Source organism: Natator depressus, chromosome 5 (genome assembly GCF_965152275.1).
Source record: "Natator depressus isolate rNatDep1 chromosome 5, rNatDep2.hap1, whole genome shotgun sequence".
Lineage (NCBI taxonomy): Eukaryota > Metazoa > Chordata > Testudines > Cheloniidae > Natator > Natator depressus.
This window is the reverse complement of record NC_134238.1, coordinates 98603286-98620595: the sequence shown is the minus strand read 5'-3', so window position 1 is coordinate 98620595 and position 17310 is coordinate 98603286. Positions and strand designations below refer to the sequence as shown.

General features: G+C 39.3%; 1 protein-coding gene across 1 annotated transcript in view; it reads right to left on the bottom strand.

Annotated features, from left to right (window-relative positions):
- The window catches only part of DOCK8 (dedicator of cytokinesis 8), a 131905-nt gene extending 115795 nt beyond the window's left edge, over positions 1 to 16110 (bottom strand). The window contains exon 1 of the mRNA XM_074953288.1: positions 15982 to 16110. Coding sequence (XP_074809389.1) covers positions 15982 to 16034 — 53 coding nt within the window. The 5' untranslated portion in view covers positions 16035 to 16110. The remainder of the gene's footprint in view (positions 1 to 15981) is intronic.
- Between the last annotated feature and the right edge of the window lie 1200 nt (positions 16111 to 17310).

Below are 17310 nucleotides of genomic sequence, written 5' to 3'. Positions count from 1 at the left end.
TGGTTCAATTTAATAAACTTTAGATACTGAAGTAGATAGTATATCTTGTTTCATTTACTAATTTAACTATTCTGCTAAATTAAAAATATTGTGCACTAGGATATCTGTACTACATGAGTTTTGCAAACAAACTCTGCTCGCTAGCTAGATCTACAACGACACTCACTGAGAAAACAAGAGCCAGATTTTACCCTTAGATATACACAAACTCAACTTCCATTGGGCCCTGATCCTATAGAAATGACTCCATGCAGGTGCAAGGGTCCATGTGTTGAACCATTTGCAGGATCAGTTTCAGCCACTAGTAGTTGAGCAAGCATTCCTGAGATCAGAATTGGCCCCAAACATATAGATATGGCAATAACAGTGCAGCGCTCTTATTTGGTCCCTGGTTTTTTGTGTAGTACTCAATGAGACAACTGACTGTAGAGAAAATGTCATAAGGCTTGATTCTGCTGTCACTAAATTCAGAGGTGAAATTCCCACTGAGTCAGATTCCACGTTGCAGTGATCAGTAGGCACAACCCACTAGAAAAGGAGAGGGGGTGGGGGAAAGCAAAGGTAGCTTTATGCCACCTTTGGGCCTCCGACATTTTTGGCTGCACTTGGGGGTTGGAGCAGTCCCTGCTCCTACACTAGGTGAATTTTCCCAGGGGCCCATTGACTTTCAAGTAGTATATGCAATCCTGCAGCAATTTTTCCAAACAGCTCATTATAGTTGTGACTTAACAGTTCCCCCCCCCACCGCCCCCGGCACCTAAATCCTCTCCTAAACAAAGTGTACAATTTGTATAATACTCTTAAACCAACAGTGCAATCATGGTTTCAGACAGCAGGTTATTAAAGTGTAATTAAGCTTATGGGCCAAATTCAGAGAGTACTGGCAGTGCAGAGCTCATTGCAGGACGAGGGCATCAGAGATAGAACATGATTTAGGTTAGTGATTAGGCCTAAACGATATAATGGAACAGAAAAGAAAATGAAAACAATTTACCTTCTCTTTCTAGAATATTTTAGACCCTCTCTTGGACACTCCTAATTGACCTAGTTCACTTGAGCAATAATTTAAAATGGTGATAGCTCGTCTCTTAATTTTATGCTCATGTCATAAAACCACAGCCAAAGCCCACTGAAATCAGTAGATTCCCAGCAAGATCAAGGACCTCTGGGTCAGGCTCACAGCATAATAAGAACAAGTGGCTCTCCAAATTGGGTAGTACCAGTCACATAAGTAGGATGAAGGACAGGCAGATCACAGCTATAAGTGCCCAGAAGAGGGAGAATCTTCTGATGAAGATGTCCAAGATAAGATATTCAAAAGAAAAATCACTACTCATCAATAACTCTATCCACATACAGTTGTATGGAAAGCCAATTGCAAGGCAAAACAATGTCTTGAATCACTCTCAAAAGCAAAAATACTAATTAGCAACTGATAGGTAAAAAATTCACCAATCGCAACAAGAAAGAAACAAAAGTATTAGAAATGAACAGGCCATTTTCAAACTTCAAACATTCATATGCCATGAGCTTCCGAGGCCCACAATGGAATGGTAATGCAATTAATTCATTGCACTGTGGATGAGATGAGAGAGGCTGAGTGATCCCCCGCTGAGGCACATTAGTCTGTGCTACAAAAAAGTGCTGGAGACTAATCACATGTAAGAGAAATATGCTTTTGTATATGGACAATCATTGTATCAATATTAGGAAGTAATATAATGAATTGTCTTTAAAGCAAAGATACAATTGCACATAACGTATGTAGCAGATTCTTAGGATTTCACTCTAAGATCTACCCGTCAAAGTTTTCCTCTTTTGAACTGGATCTGCTAAAGACAGATTTTAAAAGAACACAGCAGGCACTGTGGTGCCACGGTGGTCAGAGGTACAGTACAAAACTTTGAGTAAATATAAAACAGAGCAGAAGAGAATGGTTTTTAAGCTCACAGAGATCTTTCATCAGCTGGAAAGTGGAAACTTTTAAATAGAGAAAAGCTGGTCTTAAAGGTAAGTGTCTGTTGTATACACCTTTTAGTTGACATCATTCAAAGGAAATCAGCAACTATCTAGTTGGAGGAACTGGTGAGAGAAACTTTTATCACTCAAGTTATCTATCCAGCCAATACTCTTAGAGAATTGAGAACAGGCTTCTGAAAGAGCTTCACTGGCTACAAAAAACCAAAGAGGTTAACTAAAAAGGGGGAAAGGAGGAGTCTCTCAAAGGATGGGTGTATATATGCATTTACATGGGGGGGGGCTGTGTCATAAAATACAGCAGAAAAAATCTTTATTATTATACATTGACTGGTTTGGCTTCTCCTACTTTCTGTAAGAAAAGTAACATTAAACAGAATTATGCATCCATTTATGATTTTCTGTAAAAAACCCCAAACATGTTGCCTATGCTTAACTTTACGTTAAACCTTTGTTAATCTGAGGAATGGACCTGCTTGTCTAATAGCGATGAAGCAAATCATCTACTAAAATAATTCTTCTGTGGCTTTATTCTCAGGTTTGAGAGTTCTCTGGTTGCAACAAACAAAAAATTCTGCTAGAGAAGAAAGTAAACAGGGCAGGGTGGGGGAGGGGGGGCGGACCACAACAGGTCAGACTCCAACCCAGCTCTTTAGCTACAAAGCATAGAAATCTATCTCAGAGATTCTTTTCCCTTCTCACTACCAATGGAAGGATTTTTCTTTTAACAGAGTTCCCTGGTTTTCCTCTAAATTTCTAATCTGGCCTTCAGGTACCACAGCTCTGCTTCATTACCTCCTTCTTCACAGGTGTGGTTGATCTGGGCTAGCAGTTCACTCTTTGTCTGCTGGTGCTCAGGTAGGACCTCTGCACTCTGTCATGGCCTTATTTAGGGTCTATCAGGTTAAGAAATACTCTGCCTAGGAAGGGAACAAAAATCCCAGACTGGACAACTGAATTTTAATTGCTGGACAGTCGTGCAACGTCTTCCCAAAGACAGCATGGGGTGCAGCAGACTGTGCAGAAATGGATGAAGAACTCTGGGACAGAACATCATCCTCATCTTTATGTTGTCAGCTAATTAGTAGGAAACTCAGGCAGAAGGCCAGTTTTCATTTTCATCCGTGGTTAGACATGCCAGTCATTCAATGCACTCAGAATTTTTAAGCACTCCTGTTTAGCTGCTTGTTCTTCAGGGAGAGGAATATAACATACACACAAATTAACTTTAAGTAAACTATTTCTGGCAGTGTGGGGGAAAGGGCAACCACATTTCCCTACCACATAAACAAATTGAAGACTCAGGATTCGGTCACCTTGGTCCATGTGCTTGTGTATTTTTAAAATCATACTCTGTGGATCAAGCACAAAGGATATGAGGTAGTACAGGAGATTTGTTTGTGCATGCAGTGGTGGCTTCTGTGTTTAAGGTATTAAATGTATAGAACAACATTTTATGTTGTCTCCCAATCTCATCATTACTTGCTAGGTTTAGAGGAGAGAAAACAGCCAAGGAATGCATTTACTGTATTTACTTTTTCAGCTACAGTTTTTCATGGGATCAGTACACTGGCACTTCCTGGAAAACAAGGAGCTATATGAAACTTGAAGATTCAGTTTAATGCACCTCTGTTCTCAAACTGCCTGTAAATACATAAAATTAACTTGTAAAAGTGGATGTAAAAATGGAATTGGACACATTAGATCATTCATGAATGACTTCACACAGCATTAATTTTGAATGGAAAATTATTTTTGTTTAAAAAAATGGGATCTGTGATTAATAAAGCTCATCTGTTACCCCAATGTGACTGAAAAATGTAAACAACATACAACATTATATACATAGGTCACCTGTACCAGATAAATTAATCCAATTTTATCTAGTCTTATTATTCAGTGCTTGCTTCTGGGTTCTCTCATACTAGTTTACCAAAAAAACTTAGATCAAAAGTTCCTTTAATGCACTTTTGAATAAATAAGACTCTGAACTAAACCATTAAATATGCATATCCCATAGGAAACCTGGATCTGGATCCAAAGTTAAAATTTGCAGCTAGGATGCATCTCTGCTTGTTGCTGGGCTGTTTAAATTGCTTTCTGTAAAAAATCTTGGATTGTCAGCAGCATAGTCTAACCAGTCCTCGACTGTTCTATCAGAACAGCTTCTAAGATATTTGTGCCTTCATTTACACCTAGGCTAATATTTTGCTTTAGTATGCCATAAAGCAAATGACAATATGCTCCTTTTTAATTTGTTGGATACTTGTACTGTCTACAGCTTCCTATCAATCCAGAAACATATTCCAACAAAATTATTATAAAGAGAGTACAAGGACATTTTATTCCAGCTCACAACTTCATCTGAGCTCAAAATAAATGTAGTTCCATACTGGGGCAGAGAATATAGTTTTGGACTTCTTACTCTTGTTATTCAATCTTTCATCCAGCAGAAACACAAGGCATTTCCACTCAGTGTTTATTTTCAAGCCAGATACAAAAACTATACCATTAAAAAGTTTTTCAAAGCAAATCCAAGGACTGCATTAACAAAAGGCTACTGCAATAAAAGCAACGTTGTAAAATTTACAATTAGCTTAACAGTCTGAAACTTTTTCTCTCTCTTTCCCCCCACCTTACCCTTGGCGGGGGGTGGGGAGGGGGAGACTACTACCAAAGCTTAGAAGTGACTAAAAGACTCAGACTTTAAATCTGGCAATCAATATCAGTCCATGGAATTAAGTCCTTCTTTTTCGCTACTAACTAAAGACCAGTGTCTGGACATTTTTCTCTGGAGGGGAAGGGACCTTTCCTTCCATTCTGTACCATGTTTCTTTTACAGCTGGCATCTTTGGAGGAGTTCACAATACCATTCATGTGAATGAAACGGATGTAATAACAGCAAGGCCACTTCAAAAGCCACAGGAACAGCTAAAACAAATCAGCTATTACACAGATTAGCAATAGGAGTTGGAAGAACATTATTTGTGCTTTGACCCTGCCATGCTTTGACCCTGGTTCCCCAAGGAGGCAGGATTTTGCGTATTCAAAGTTGTGGCATTTTTTTGGCATGCCTTGCAATTTGTTTCAGAACAGCAAGATTGGATCCCTGTTGTGATGTTTCTGCTGACACATTTTTGGTCTTTATACAGTTTTCCTGTGGCTGAAAGCTTTATTACTGCTTCCTTAGCCATTATTCAATTCTAGTTTAGAAGGTGCAACTGCTACTATGTTTGTGTTCCCCTGTGGCTTTAAACCAAGGGGGACATTGAAATAGGGTTGGCTACTATTGTAAACAAAATAATTTCCCCCAAATTTGGACAGTTGCTTTTATTATTATTCTTTGGTCATTTGAAAAGCAGACAGGAGGGTAAAAGCCTGTTGCTGATTCATTAAAAATTAGTGAGAAGCAGGTGTGTAATTGGAATATAAAGTAAAACTTGATTGTCATTTTGTCAAATGTGTGATTTGCATCATGCCCAGCACCATGATATCTTAATACATGTAAGGACTATACAATCGCTATTGGTTGTGTTTTGCCTGTGATGATGATGATGATGACTGATCATGATTTAATAGTTGTGTTGCAGTAGTTCCCAAAGGTCACAGTCAGGATTGGGGTTGTGCTAGGTGCTGTATACACATATAGAAAGACATAGCTCCTGTTCCAAAGAGCTTACAATCGAAACAGAGTGACATTAAACATTAATAAACAGAAAGGCTTACATTGTTGGGGTTGTTGTTTCTGAAGGTAATATGTGTCTGAGACACTACTTTTTTCAAACACACACACACTGTTAAGAGTCCAATCTCTCTCCCATTATGGTTTATATGAAATTTACAGGAGCCAAAGCAGCACCTATAATTTATCCACAAACTGGAGTAATTGGGAATGCTCCTGTGAGTAAGAAAGCCTGCAGAATTTGGCCCTAAGTTTACAAATAAATTGTTACAAAGAGACTTTAATGTATTTTTTATCTGATGACTCTGGAAATAATTTCATTAGAACATGGAAAATTAAATCGTTTGCACGCACTTTTTTACTAGCAGCTAATTATATTTTCACACAAAGATCAAACAAAACACCCAATGTGAACACTTTCAAGCTTTGGGAAAGCTTGGACTCCTGTTTAATTTTACTTTGGGTAAGGGTTTTGCTGCTGTTGTCATTATGTTTATCACCAAACACAGATTACACAGATATTGATCTAAAATATATGGTATCCAGTCACGTTCACCTGCACTCTAAGGAAAAATACTAGCACCCAGTTTGGCTGTGTGACAGATTACTGAAGTCTAGAAGGAAAGAGTGGTTCCTCAATTTCTAACCTATTCTTAAAAGTTATTTAAAAAGCAGACATTTCATATAAGCAGCAGGGTAGCTGATGATTAAAAGACCACAGAGGAAGAAGTGGTACTGTGCCTACTTATGTTGTATCTTAGCAGAGAAAGGATTTCCTCCAGAGCACAGTTCTTGGTTTCAAGACAGTGGTTGTACAAGTTAAACCTACAGCCTTAGTTACAATAAACTTGATATTCTAAGAACTTCTACAGCAAGTGAGATCCGTTGAACTCAGACATCATTACAGAAAAGAGCAGATTTTGACTTAAAGAAGAGAAAGACCTTTCTTACAAAACCTGAAACAAACCAGAACACGTGAAACTGGCTTTACCTGGCATGTTTTTTATAAAGACAAAACTTGAACCAGATATTTTAATCTTCTGGCAAATCACATCTGAATTTCAAGTGAACCTGGCCCAGGTTTTTTGTTATTTTGCATGGAAATCATATCAGATTCAGTGGTTTTACATGGCTTGATATCAAACCAGATAAATCCTGGCAATTCTGGTAGAGTTGTGCTATGAATTTTGAAGTACATTCAAATAGTCTGAGAATGAAGTAAATGATGGACTCTCAAAGGTTCCATAATAGCCAGCTTGTGAATGGAAACATGCAGAGTTGGCCCTTTGCTCTGACTCTCACTCCAACATGCCATTTTCTCCTGCTATGTGAGAAGTAGCCAGCCTGCAGGGGTTTCAGAAGGGAATGATGAAACACTTTTGCATTACATCGTGCAGTTGTGGATTGCATTGTGGAGTAGTTTCCTTGCTCACTAGAAGCGCTGTACAAGCAGCTTCCCAAAATAAGAACAAAGCTCTCACATGAGACTGGTATGTCTCAGGGTTGCCAAGCCTCCAGCATTGGCCTGGAATCTCCAGGAATTAAAGATTAATCTTTAATTAAAGATTATGTCATGTAATGAAATCTCCAGGAATACATACAACGAAAATTAGCAACCCTAAATTTTCTGCAAAAGGCCCATGAAAAGAAGCTGCAGATTCTGGATTTGAATTTGTTCAAAGTTTGAGGATATTGGAGCTGAAGTTTTGATCTGAGCATATTTTACTGTAGTTACATTTTTGATGGCAAGCATGAAGGTGGGTACATTATCAATTAAACTCTTTCCAGGGTATTTTTTTCTTCATTAGTGATGATAGTCTAAAGTATGTTTTTTTTTAACACCAGAAAACTTCTAGTTGAGGAGGAAAAATGGCAAATAAACTATCATGTTTGACTACTATATAACCTAAAAGTGGCAGAGGATGTGGAATATGTACAGTTTGCTTCCTTACCGGTTTTAACAGAAAAACAGAAGTAAATGTTTAGAAAGATGAATACAAACCTTCCCGCCTGGCATCAGATGGGATTAACATTTTTCTCATTCCACAATTGTATTTTTGCTGAGTAGGATTAATGTTTGCCATGTCATAAACAAAAGAACTGCTCCATAAATTACAGCATAAACATCTTAAAGTACTTAGATGTTTAAAGTAAGTGTGAAATCTGTCATCAAAAGGTATAATGACACTTTCCACAATGCTGTGACACAGAGTTTTGTTGGTCAGAGACTAAATTTTATTTCCTGTCCCTGGTCATCTGCCATGGGTCACAGAAAAGAATAATACTTCTATCACACAACAGGGATTCCACTGATTCTAGTGGTACTGTTACCTCTTTCTTTAAAAGAAACAAAAACAAAATAGACCCCAAATACAATTAAAATATGATAGCCTTCACAAATAACTACTATAACAAACAAATGGAGATATCTAGAACTATCTGACTCCCTGGCAGATGACGATTATTCTGACGTTTACTTAATATCTATTCGTAATGTCTGTCACTGAATGAACCTCAGTGGCTTTCTGATTCCATGGCTACTTCTTATTCTAAACAGTTCTTTCTGCAGTAGCTTCTTCAGCGGCTACAGTGGATCTGCATTATGGAGCCTGCATTTGCTGCTCCTGGTATTTTTCACTGATACATGACTGGACTGGGTGTCTACGTACTCCTAATTGCTGACTTACTTCAGTGGCTGTTCTCACATCTTCTTGTTTGGATATGGTTATAAACCAACGGGCAGATTCACCAGCCAGAGAAGGTAAAACATTTAAGTCCTTTTCCTCAAGGCTCCCTTTATTAACTCAAAAAGATGAAAAATCACTTGGCAACAACCACCACCTTTTTAGCTTTCAGAAAGCTGGAAGAGGATATGTCCTTCTGCTTTCTTTTTATAGTCCCACCCTAGACCAGCCATGTGATAGGCAGGGAACCTTTCTACCTCTTGTACATTGGGCCATAGGAGTGCCTATATACTTTGTCACAGTGATGTATATGCATTCTGCAATGTTCACTTACAAACCTACCTGAGCTTTGGTCTTCAAAAACAACAGACGCAACCAAATTTCCTCCTATGATGTGTTACCTCTCTAGTATGTTTTTTCGCTATAAAAGCTAGACACTTGCCCCAAATAAGCACATCTGTGGCAAGAAGAAAGATACTTATAGAGATTTCTTTAAACATTATCATTTGAATTAACCAATTAGGATTATGGTGGTAATCTTGAAATAGTATTTGTATAATTTAGAAATACAACTCGGTGTCAGTTCCATAGCTTGCTCCCATGCTAATTCAGAGCCCATCTACACTGCATGAAGAAACATGGGCTCGCACAGTTCTTTTTCAGGGTTAGGGACATCCATATCATCACTCATTTTATTGACAGTGTATAAAACATAATAGGCTACAGACTAAAACACAGGCTAAAGGGTTATTCCTTAACATGGTTACAGAATTGTCTTTTCCCAACCACACTGGAGATTTAAAAAAAAAAAAAAGCTATAACACTGTTGTTTTCCTGTAGCGAGATTCTTAGGCATAAGGTTTACAACATTGTTTAAACACACAGTTTTAATTTGATTATGGTAGAACTGGGTAATAACATAGTTTGATGTGCCATGTGGAGCGGGCCAAACCTTGAGTTTAAAATGTGCTTTAGCTCAAGTAGAGATCCAAGCCAAAACATGATTTTTTAATCCTGTTTCTAAAACATGGTTTGGATCCCTCCACAATGGCCAGTTAAATTGTGCCTCAAGCAAATGTAAAGTATGATTAAGAGGGTTTTAAAACATATTAAAAAGCACTAGGCCTCCTACTAATTTCCCTAGTCATTAGAAACACACTGACAAAGGCAAATTTATTATCTATAGGGCTGATGAAACAATAACCTTACAGACAGTTGAAAAGCTTGCTGTGTTATCTATAAAGCTATTTACATTGGATGTGATCCAACACTTCACCTAGTATAATATTCCTGACTCCCTCTGTGGTGAAATTACTTAAAGCTCAGTAGTCCCTGTAAGGCACATCCCTCCCTTGGAGTGGGGAAGAGGTGTAAAGATGCATTCTCCCCCAGGAAGTACCCAAGAGACAGTCTGCCTTAGGGAGCAGCAAATGCAGGCACATAGAGGCATATCATGGGGTGGAGCTTACTCCAGAGGTCCTAACTGAGGTATAGTGGGGGTAGAATCGTGGTCGCAGCGCCTCTCCACCAATGCGATGATCCCCGGGGGCAGTAGGGAGGGAGCAGTCTGGATATACACACATGTGCAGTGAATGCAATTGCAACTGACCCTTCTGAATACTGTGTGACGGAGAATGGCTTAGGCCCTGATCCTCAAAGGTATTTAGGCACCCAACTCCTATTGATGTCTTGTGCTCTCTCCCTTCTGCACATCTCCATAAAGGCCAGGCATAATCTGGCTCCTGTTTAAATACAAGCCCAGAAGATTCCAGGACAACAAAGCTGTTGCCGGCACCCAGTGCCGAGAGGCTGAACAACAGCTTGAGTTGGTTCGTTACCCGGTGTGCTACACCCAATAATCACAACGGGGTGGCCATGATAGCAAAGAGAAGTCCTTTCAAAGGTTTGCTGTGAGGAAGGGAGAGACATATGGCTTTTTGTGAAGATGTTCACGTGAATAAGGCTTGTAAGATTTAGTCCTCAATAAATAATTGGAAAAAAGTGAGTCGCTATTAAGATCTGTTCAGCACCTCTACCAGTGATGTGCAAAGGGAAATGCATATTTTCCCCTCTTGGGAAAACGTTCCACTATGCCTAGTGACAAAAGAAGGAAATAAAGAAAAGTAAAAATGAATGAAAAAGAAATAGTAGTATACAATTATTTTTAACTGATATTCCTAGCATAGTTTGTCAAGAATCCCCTATAGCTGAGGCAAAAGGATCTAAAACAAAAATAATAGCATACCCAGTATTTAACAACCAGGATACATCTCTATTCTGCAGCCTCTCTTCACATGGAATTCCAAGTAATTTCACATGGAAGATTTACAGAATCAGCCCCATAATATTTAATTTTTATGTAAATAAAAGTCTAATGAAAATTGGCCTTTGTAATGAAGGAAACTACTAATAGAAAGGCTGTTGCATATGAAATATGAAACTGATATAAATCCTATTTTATTCTTAATCTGTTATTAGTGGTAGATGATGCACACACCAAATACAAAAACACTATTATCTAACAAATGTAGTATGTGAAAAGCAGTCTGTTCCCATAACAACAGGCAACTTTAGACTATATTTTTCATCATTTCTAGCAGCAAAGCTTAGGCTCACAAAATGAAAAATCTGTTTTAAAAAAAGGCTCAATAATGATTTTCTAAGCCACTGTGTATTGTATATTTAAGGAATGGATTTCAAATGCATTCAAATTTATTAACATTTGAGTGCCTTTAAATGAACTAACTGGAGGCATGATCTTGCAAAACCTTACTCACTTGAGAAAATCTTGCTTACGTGATTAGTCCCACTGGAGAAGTCTCATGTGATGCGGGCTCAATCCTGCACAACCTTTTTGTCACATTCGGCTCTTACTTGTTCGTGCAACTAATTTATTAGATAGATTTGATAAACTGTAAAAAAGGTAATTTATCCTATCACTGCCATGCCAGTATAAGTAATTGAGAGAACGGCTAAATCGTCACCCTTTATATTAAGGGTGCATTTATGTTCATAAAGGATTAATAAAAGATTAATTGATGTTATAAGCATGCTACATACATGAGAAGTATGTGTTATAGATGGCTATAAGAACATCAGTAGATGGTATTAAGATGATTATAAGCCATGGATATAACCAGCCTATTGACCTAACAATTTATTAAAACATCTATCAATAATTTTTAGTTCTTTAAAACACATATATTAAGGTATCCTTAATATAAAATGTGATCAGAAGGATACATTTTTAGTACACTTCCCAAATACAAAGAATCTTTTTGTAATTTTGTTAACTACATTCTCATCACAAAAATACAAATTCATTAAAAGAAATAGCTTGGCCTAAGCATCAGAAATTCTGGAATAATACACATGTATATCTTTTTGACTTGCAGATAATTAATATCTTGTGTTTATCAATATAATAAATGGTTTTACGCAATCCAGTGCAAAATGTCCATGCCAGGAACCCATAAATAGGGCACAACTATTAAGGCACACTGGATGCATTCTGTTCTGTCTCTGAGGCCATCTTACCCTGTATGCTCCATCTCTGCAGTCGTGATAGGCTGTCATGCTCTTGAAGTATGTCCCTCACTTCTGATTAGTTTGAACTAACTCACTGAGGGCATTCTTAGAGAAAGATCTTTGCCCTTTGATTTAAGCTTGATACACTTTAGAAGGTAATGTAAGATGTACCTGGTCAACCCAGCTATTTGATGTTAGCTTGGTATAACTGGGAAGGTCACTGGATCACCTTATATGAATTGGATTAGGTGAGGTTGGATATGCCTACCCTGCAAATTAAGGTGTGATTGCAGGACTGGGTCGTATTGGCTATGTGTGAACCAACACATAGTAAGAGACAGTCCATGGCCTGAAAAGTTATAATCAAAGGCCCTGGTTCTGCAACATACATGTGCCATGAGCAATTTTATGCATGTGAGTAGTATAGTTAAACACTTGCTTAAGTGGCTGGAGGATCAGACCGCACAGGATGCAACTGACTGGTAACAAGCAAACAAAAGGAGTGGGGGAGGGAAGATTAGGGTAACAGTGACAGGAAGGCATGCTTATGTATACAGACTACATGCAAAGCTTGCAAGTTTGAAGGTATTTTAAGAAATGAATAAAAATGAATAAAAATGAGACATGTTTTAAATTAACATTGCTTGTAACATGATAACTGTTCCCCTGCAGTGTTTGCAACCCAAATGACTTGCACTGTCCTAGTGCATGAAAACCAACAAGTGAAATTGACTATAAAATAGACACCTCTATCTTCACTGTAAAAAGTGAGACAAGTGCAAACATTAAAAGCTGAGTGAAGGAAATATTTAACAAACAATATAAATAGTGTAAAGTGAAATGAAATGTTAGTACACTTTCAGTTTTAGTGATCAAAGGTGATATTTATAGGTAAAGAATACTTTTTACATGACAGTAAGAAGGTGGCCCTTTAAACAAAAGGCCACTGGGTGTACCTCCACTTGTGACTGATCATCTGGGGGACAGCTGATGCTGGGATCAAACTCTTTGGGGACAAGGATCATCTTTTTGTTCTGTTTCTACAGCATCTAGCAGAATTGGGTCCTGGTTCTTAACTAGGGCCCCTAAGCAGTGCTTACATAAGGGTGGCAGCTGGGGTGTCAATCACTTTCTACAGAAATGAAAGTGACATCACATCTGCCTGTCCTCCTGCCCTCCACCAAACCTCTCTCCTGCAACCTCAGCCCCATCAATTCTTCCCCCTCAGCCTCACCTCTGCTCCTCCTGAGCTCTTGGGGTTCTCCAGTCCCCTCTCCCAGGCCTGGGGGGCTGTAGTAGGGTCCCCTCTTTCTCTTCCCAGGGTTGGTGTTGCAGGGAGGGAAAGAAGAGGCAGGAGGAGTAGAGCTGCCATCCTATTGCTCATAAGAGGGGACGAAAGGGGAGGCAAGGGCAGAAGAGAGGAGAGAGTGGAGCCATTCTGAGCTGCTGGGCTTTTTCTTCTGGCATGTCCCTCCTGCGAGAATGGTGTTGCCTCCAGGGGGGAGACTGGCTGCTCTAGGCCAGGAGGTGGGGAAAACAGCCAATCAGAGGGGGCTTAATATAAATTTTATTTCACCCATCTGAGAGCTGTTGCAAGCAGGCACACTTTAAGCACTGCTGCTAGGTGCTACAGTGATACAAATAAATAATAATAATAAAATAAATAATTAAGAAGTACCAGCATGTAGTTCAGTTCTGCCGGAGAGAGGCAGGAAATAGGTAGGCTCCTACAGGAGACCCTGGGGCAAGGGAAAGAACCCAGGTTATATAGGATTCTCAGGCAGATGTCCTGTAGAATGCTGCAGGGAGCAGGCTAGGAATAAGAAGGGAGAGGAGAGGCTTGCCTAACTCCCAGACAGGAGGCCTGTAGAGAGTAATCCAATAGAGAGCAGATAGGCCCTTCCAGAAGCCCCCTCAGGGGAAAGGAGACGACTGGTAAATTGAATTTGTGTTTAAATGTTTCATTTTGAAGGAATAAAACCAAAACCCTGAAGAAAGGAGATTAGAATTCCACGGCTGGAGCATGTTCTATGCTGCATGGGCTGACGAATTAGCCCATTGATTTACAGTTACTTATCTTGACAGTGTCTCTTGACAAAAAAAAAAAAGTGAACATTGGTGCTGTGCATGAAGTTTGCTTTTGTTGAAGACCAAGAGCCAAGTGCTACTGTCAATGGAATAATTCACATAACACGGCAAATAGGATTTGGTCCATATAGTAGTAATCTGTCACTTTTGAAGAGGGGACTAAAACATAATTTCTACTAGTAAATGTACACAACTTTTACCATTCTCGTCACTTTTCACATATGTCAGCTCTATAGAACAGAACCATTCCTGAATAATGCTTGTAAACTAAATCTAATTATTGTTAAATTATGATCATAGATTCAGAACATGATGGATTTCAATCTTTGTTTGTTTCACTACACAAACATTCAGCATTGACACTGCAAACCATAAGACAAATTTAAAAGGAAAACAAAATTATTGGTCTAATTTCACAATTTTTCTCTTTAGCCAGTCTTAAATGAGGCTTGGATAGATAATGCATAAGGCCAATTTCACTGGTATGCTTCAGCAGCTTTGGCAATACAAAGTAACTGTAAACAGTACAAGAGCAGCAAAAAGCAGCCAGAGTGACTGGTGAATCTGGCCCTAAAGGTAGAGAAACTGTAATACGACCCAGTCCTTCACTCCTTACTCAAACAAAGGTCCTGCTGAAGTCAGTGGAAAATTTGCCAAATAAAAGAGTGTTGGATTAAGTCATCCTTTGGAAAATCTTTCAATATAATCCCACACGGTTGTAAAGAATATATTCTTCCAGCAACTTGAAATGAACTCTTGAAGGGTTTGGAAAGGTAAAATGATGTGCAATTTGTGATGGGACAATTATCATGGGAAAGACATATATGTATGATAATATAATCGTTTTCCTTAATAACTGTAAATGCCATCTCTTTCGACAAATTGCTGAGGAAGTGGGGTTCTATGCATTTTGGGGCGGGGGGGCGCTCTGGCACAGAGATGGTCTTGCTCACTGTCAGTAATAAAATCATTATCCTGTTTGTTCTTAGACATATTGGCAAACTCAGTTAATTTGTTTTTAAAACCAACTACCTGGAACTGAGGCTTTTGTAGTGAGATAATTAGGCTGTACAAAAGACGCCCTGTATTTTCTCTTAGCCTAACAACACCAAAATAAATGTCTTGATTTCTCAATGCTACCATAACCCACACACCAGCTGAACAATCAGTATTTGCCTCTGAGAAAAGGCCACAGTTTAAACTCTATGAGAATGAAAGATTAGCAGTAAAAGGATGGCATAGTGGAGTTTAACGTTAGTCTTGACAGGGTAAAAATTAGAATCACATTTTTCATTTTAAATCCTCTGGTGATTCATAATATAAAGCGGCAGCATGTGAGAAAAATGCTAGGTGTCATCTTAATACTAACTGCATATAAAGAAAAACCTTGTGTTGCAAAAGTATCATCACAGCCATAAAACCATTTACGCTCTTCCATCTGAAGAGGGGATCTCATACACATAAAACCTCACCCCACTCTGTGAGGAGCAGAGTTTTCAAGCGGACGCAGGGCTTATCCTGACAAAGGAATTAAACCTTAGTAGCAAACCACGTGAGGCATCTGACATATCCTACCTGTCAGAAAAATAAACCCAGTATGCCGAGTGAATAAAGAACCAACACACACACAGATGATCAGTTTTTCCAGGGAGGGGATTTCTAGAGCGAGCTTCTTCAGGAGACAAAACAAAACAAAACAAGTTGAGTCTAGCCAAGGATACTGCTGTGCCAAGAGTGAACAAGAGCGAGACTTTAAAATGTGAGGATTCCATTGTCTTATAAAGCAAAATTCACCATGCGAGAGACATGCTTTAAACTTAACCCACCGAGCCGGAGCCTCCCTCCATAGGAGGGAAACTTTGGCAGAGCTCCTTAGCTATCAGGGGCGTGCAGATGGCTCCACGCCCGAGGTCTCGGTGGGATCGGGAACCCACACCCGAATCATTCATCTTCTCGCATGCAGAGCTGCTGCCTTCCCCACCCCCGCTACAGAAAGTTTAGAGGTCACTAAAAGTCTCTTACCTGTTGATTTTCAGGGCAAATGCCCTTCTGTCAGCTGCGGGTAAAGTGGCCATGCTTGACAGCGTCCCTCGGATTTTAAGATCCCTAGGAGGGGAGAGGCTGGTAATTTCCACCCAGGGCGTTTATGATGTGTACCATACCAAGGGCTAAAGAGAGAGTTTCATCTGACAGTTCTGGGTGGAAACTTCCGCATTTCACCTTCCTCACTGAAATTGGCCAAGTGGGAGGGCTCAGCTACTGACTTACCCTCCAGAGACCAGCCTGCCTAATTCCGGGGCTCCCAGTGCGCTGAAAATCAAAATACCCAGAGCTGCCTGGGCATCCTTCCCCATCAAGCCTTCCCGTTTGGTAATTCTGGTAAGGATCCTGCCCGGCTCCAATTTTATAACAGGGACTATAATGGTCCCTTGATAGGAGGCTGGAAATTCAGCCCTCATTCTGAATATAGCTTTTCGCCTTGTTAGAAACCTGCTTCGATATGTTTGACTGGTCCAGAGGGGTTCACGCAGGAAGATGGGAATTTAAATAGGCACTAAGGATGGACTAGTTCCCCCACGGTAACCGGAGAGAGAGCAAAGCGTCTGTCTCCCATGCTGTTTGGAAACTTTGTTTGCTAATATTTCTGCTTCCTCTTGCACAACTGGAAGAAACGAATCTTTGCAGACTCTGAAGGAGGCTGACTCTTCTCAGTAGGTGTCACTCTCGCTTGTACTGACTCTGGGCTTGCAAGAAAACCATTAGATTAAAGGGATTCTTCCAGTGAGGATCTCTACGATTCAGTTCTGATCCCATCCTTCTTCTGGGGACAAAATATTTCCATGCAGCCTCTTAAGAAAAATTATGGCCATTTTCTAAGTTGTTTCCGCCATTCTTTGTACACAACAAATAAAATCCTTTCTGGGTGTGAATACTCAAAGGTGTAATACGGGATGATAAAATAGATCCTGTTATTAAATAAATGTCATGCTCCAGTGAGTGGTAGGTACAACTAAATCCTCAAAGATGATCGTTCCAATCGTGTACCAGCTGAAAGGTGAACTCTCATTATAACTTAGAGCCAGGATTACATTAACACAAAAAATAGAGGAGGAAACGTTTTTCTCCTTCCAGTACGTCCCAATTTCCACTGAATGAGACGATACTGGATCTTTACTTAATATGCATTTTTACTGGTACAAATTTGTACATATATGTTACTGAATCAAGCTATGTGTAACAAAGGGGTGAGAGACAGAGACATATACTAGTTACCATTGTACAGTAACCAGAAGTTGGTTCTGTATAGTGGTGTAATTATATTCACTATTGTACTTCTTGTTCCTCCTTCTT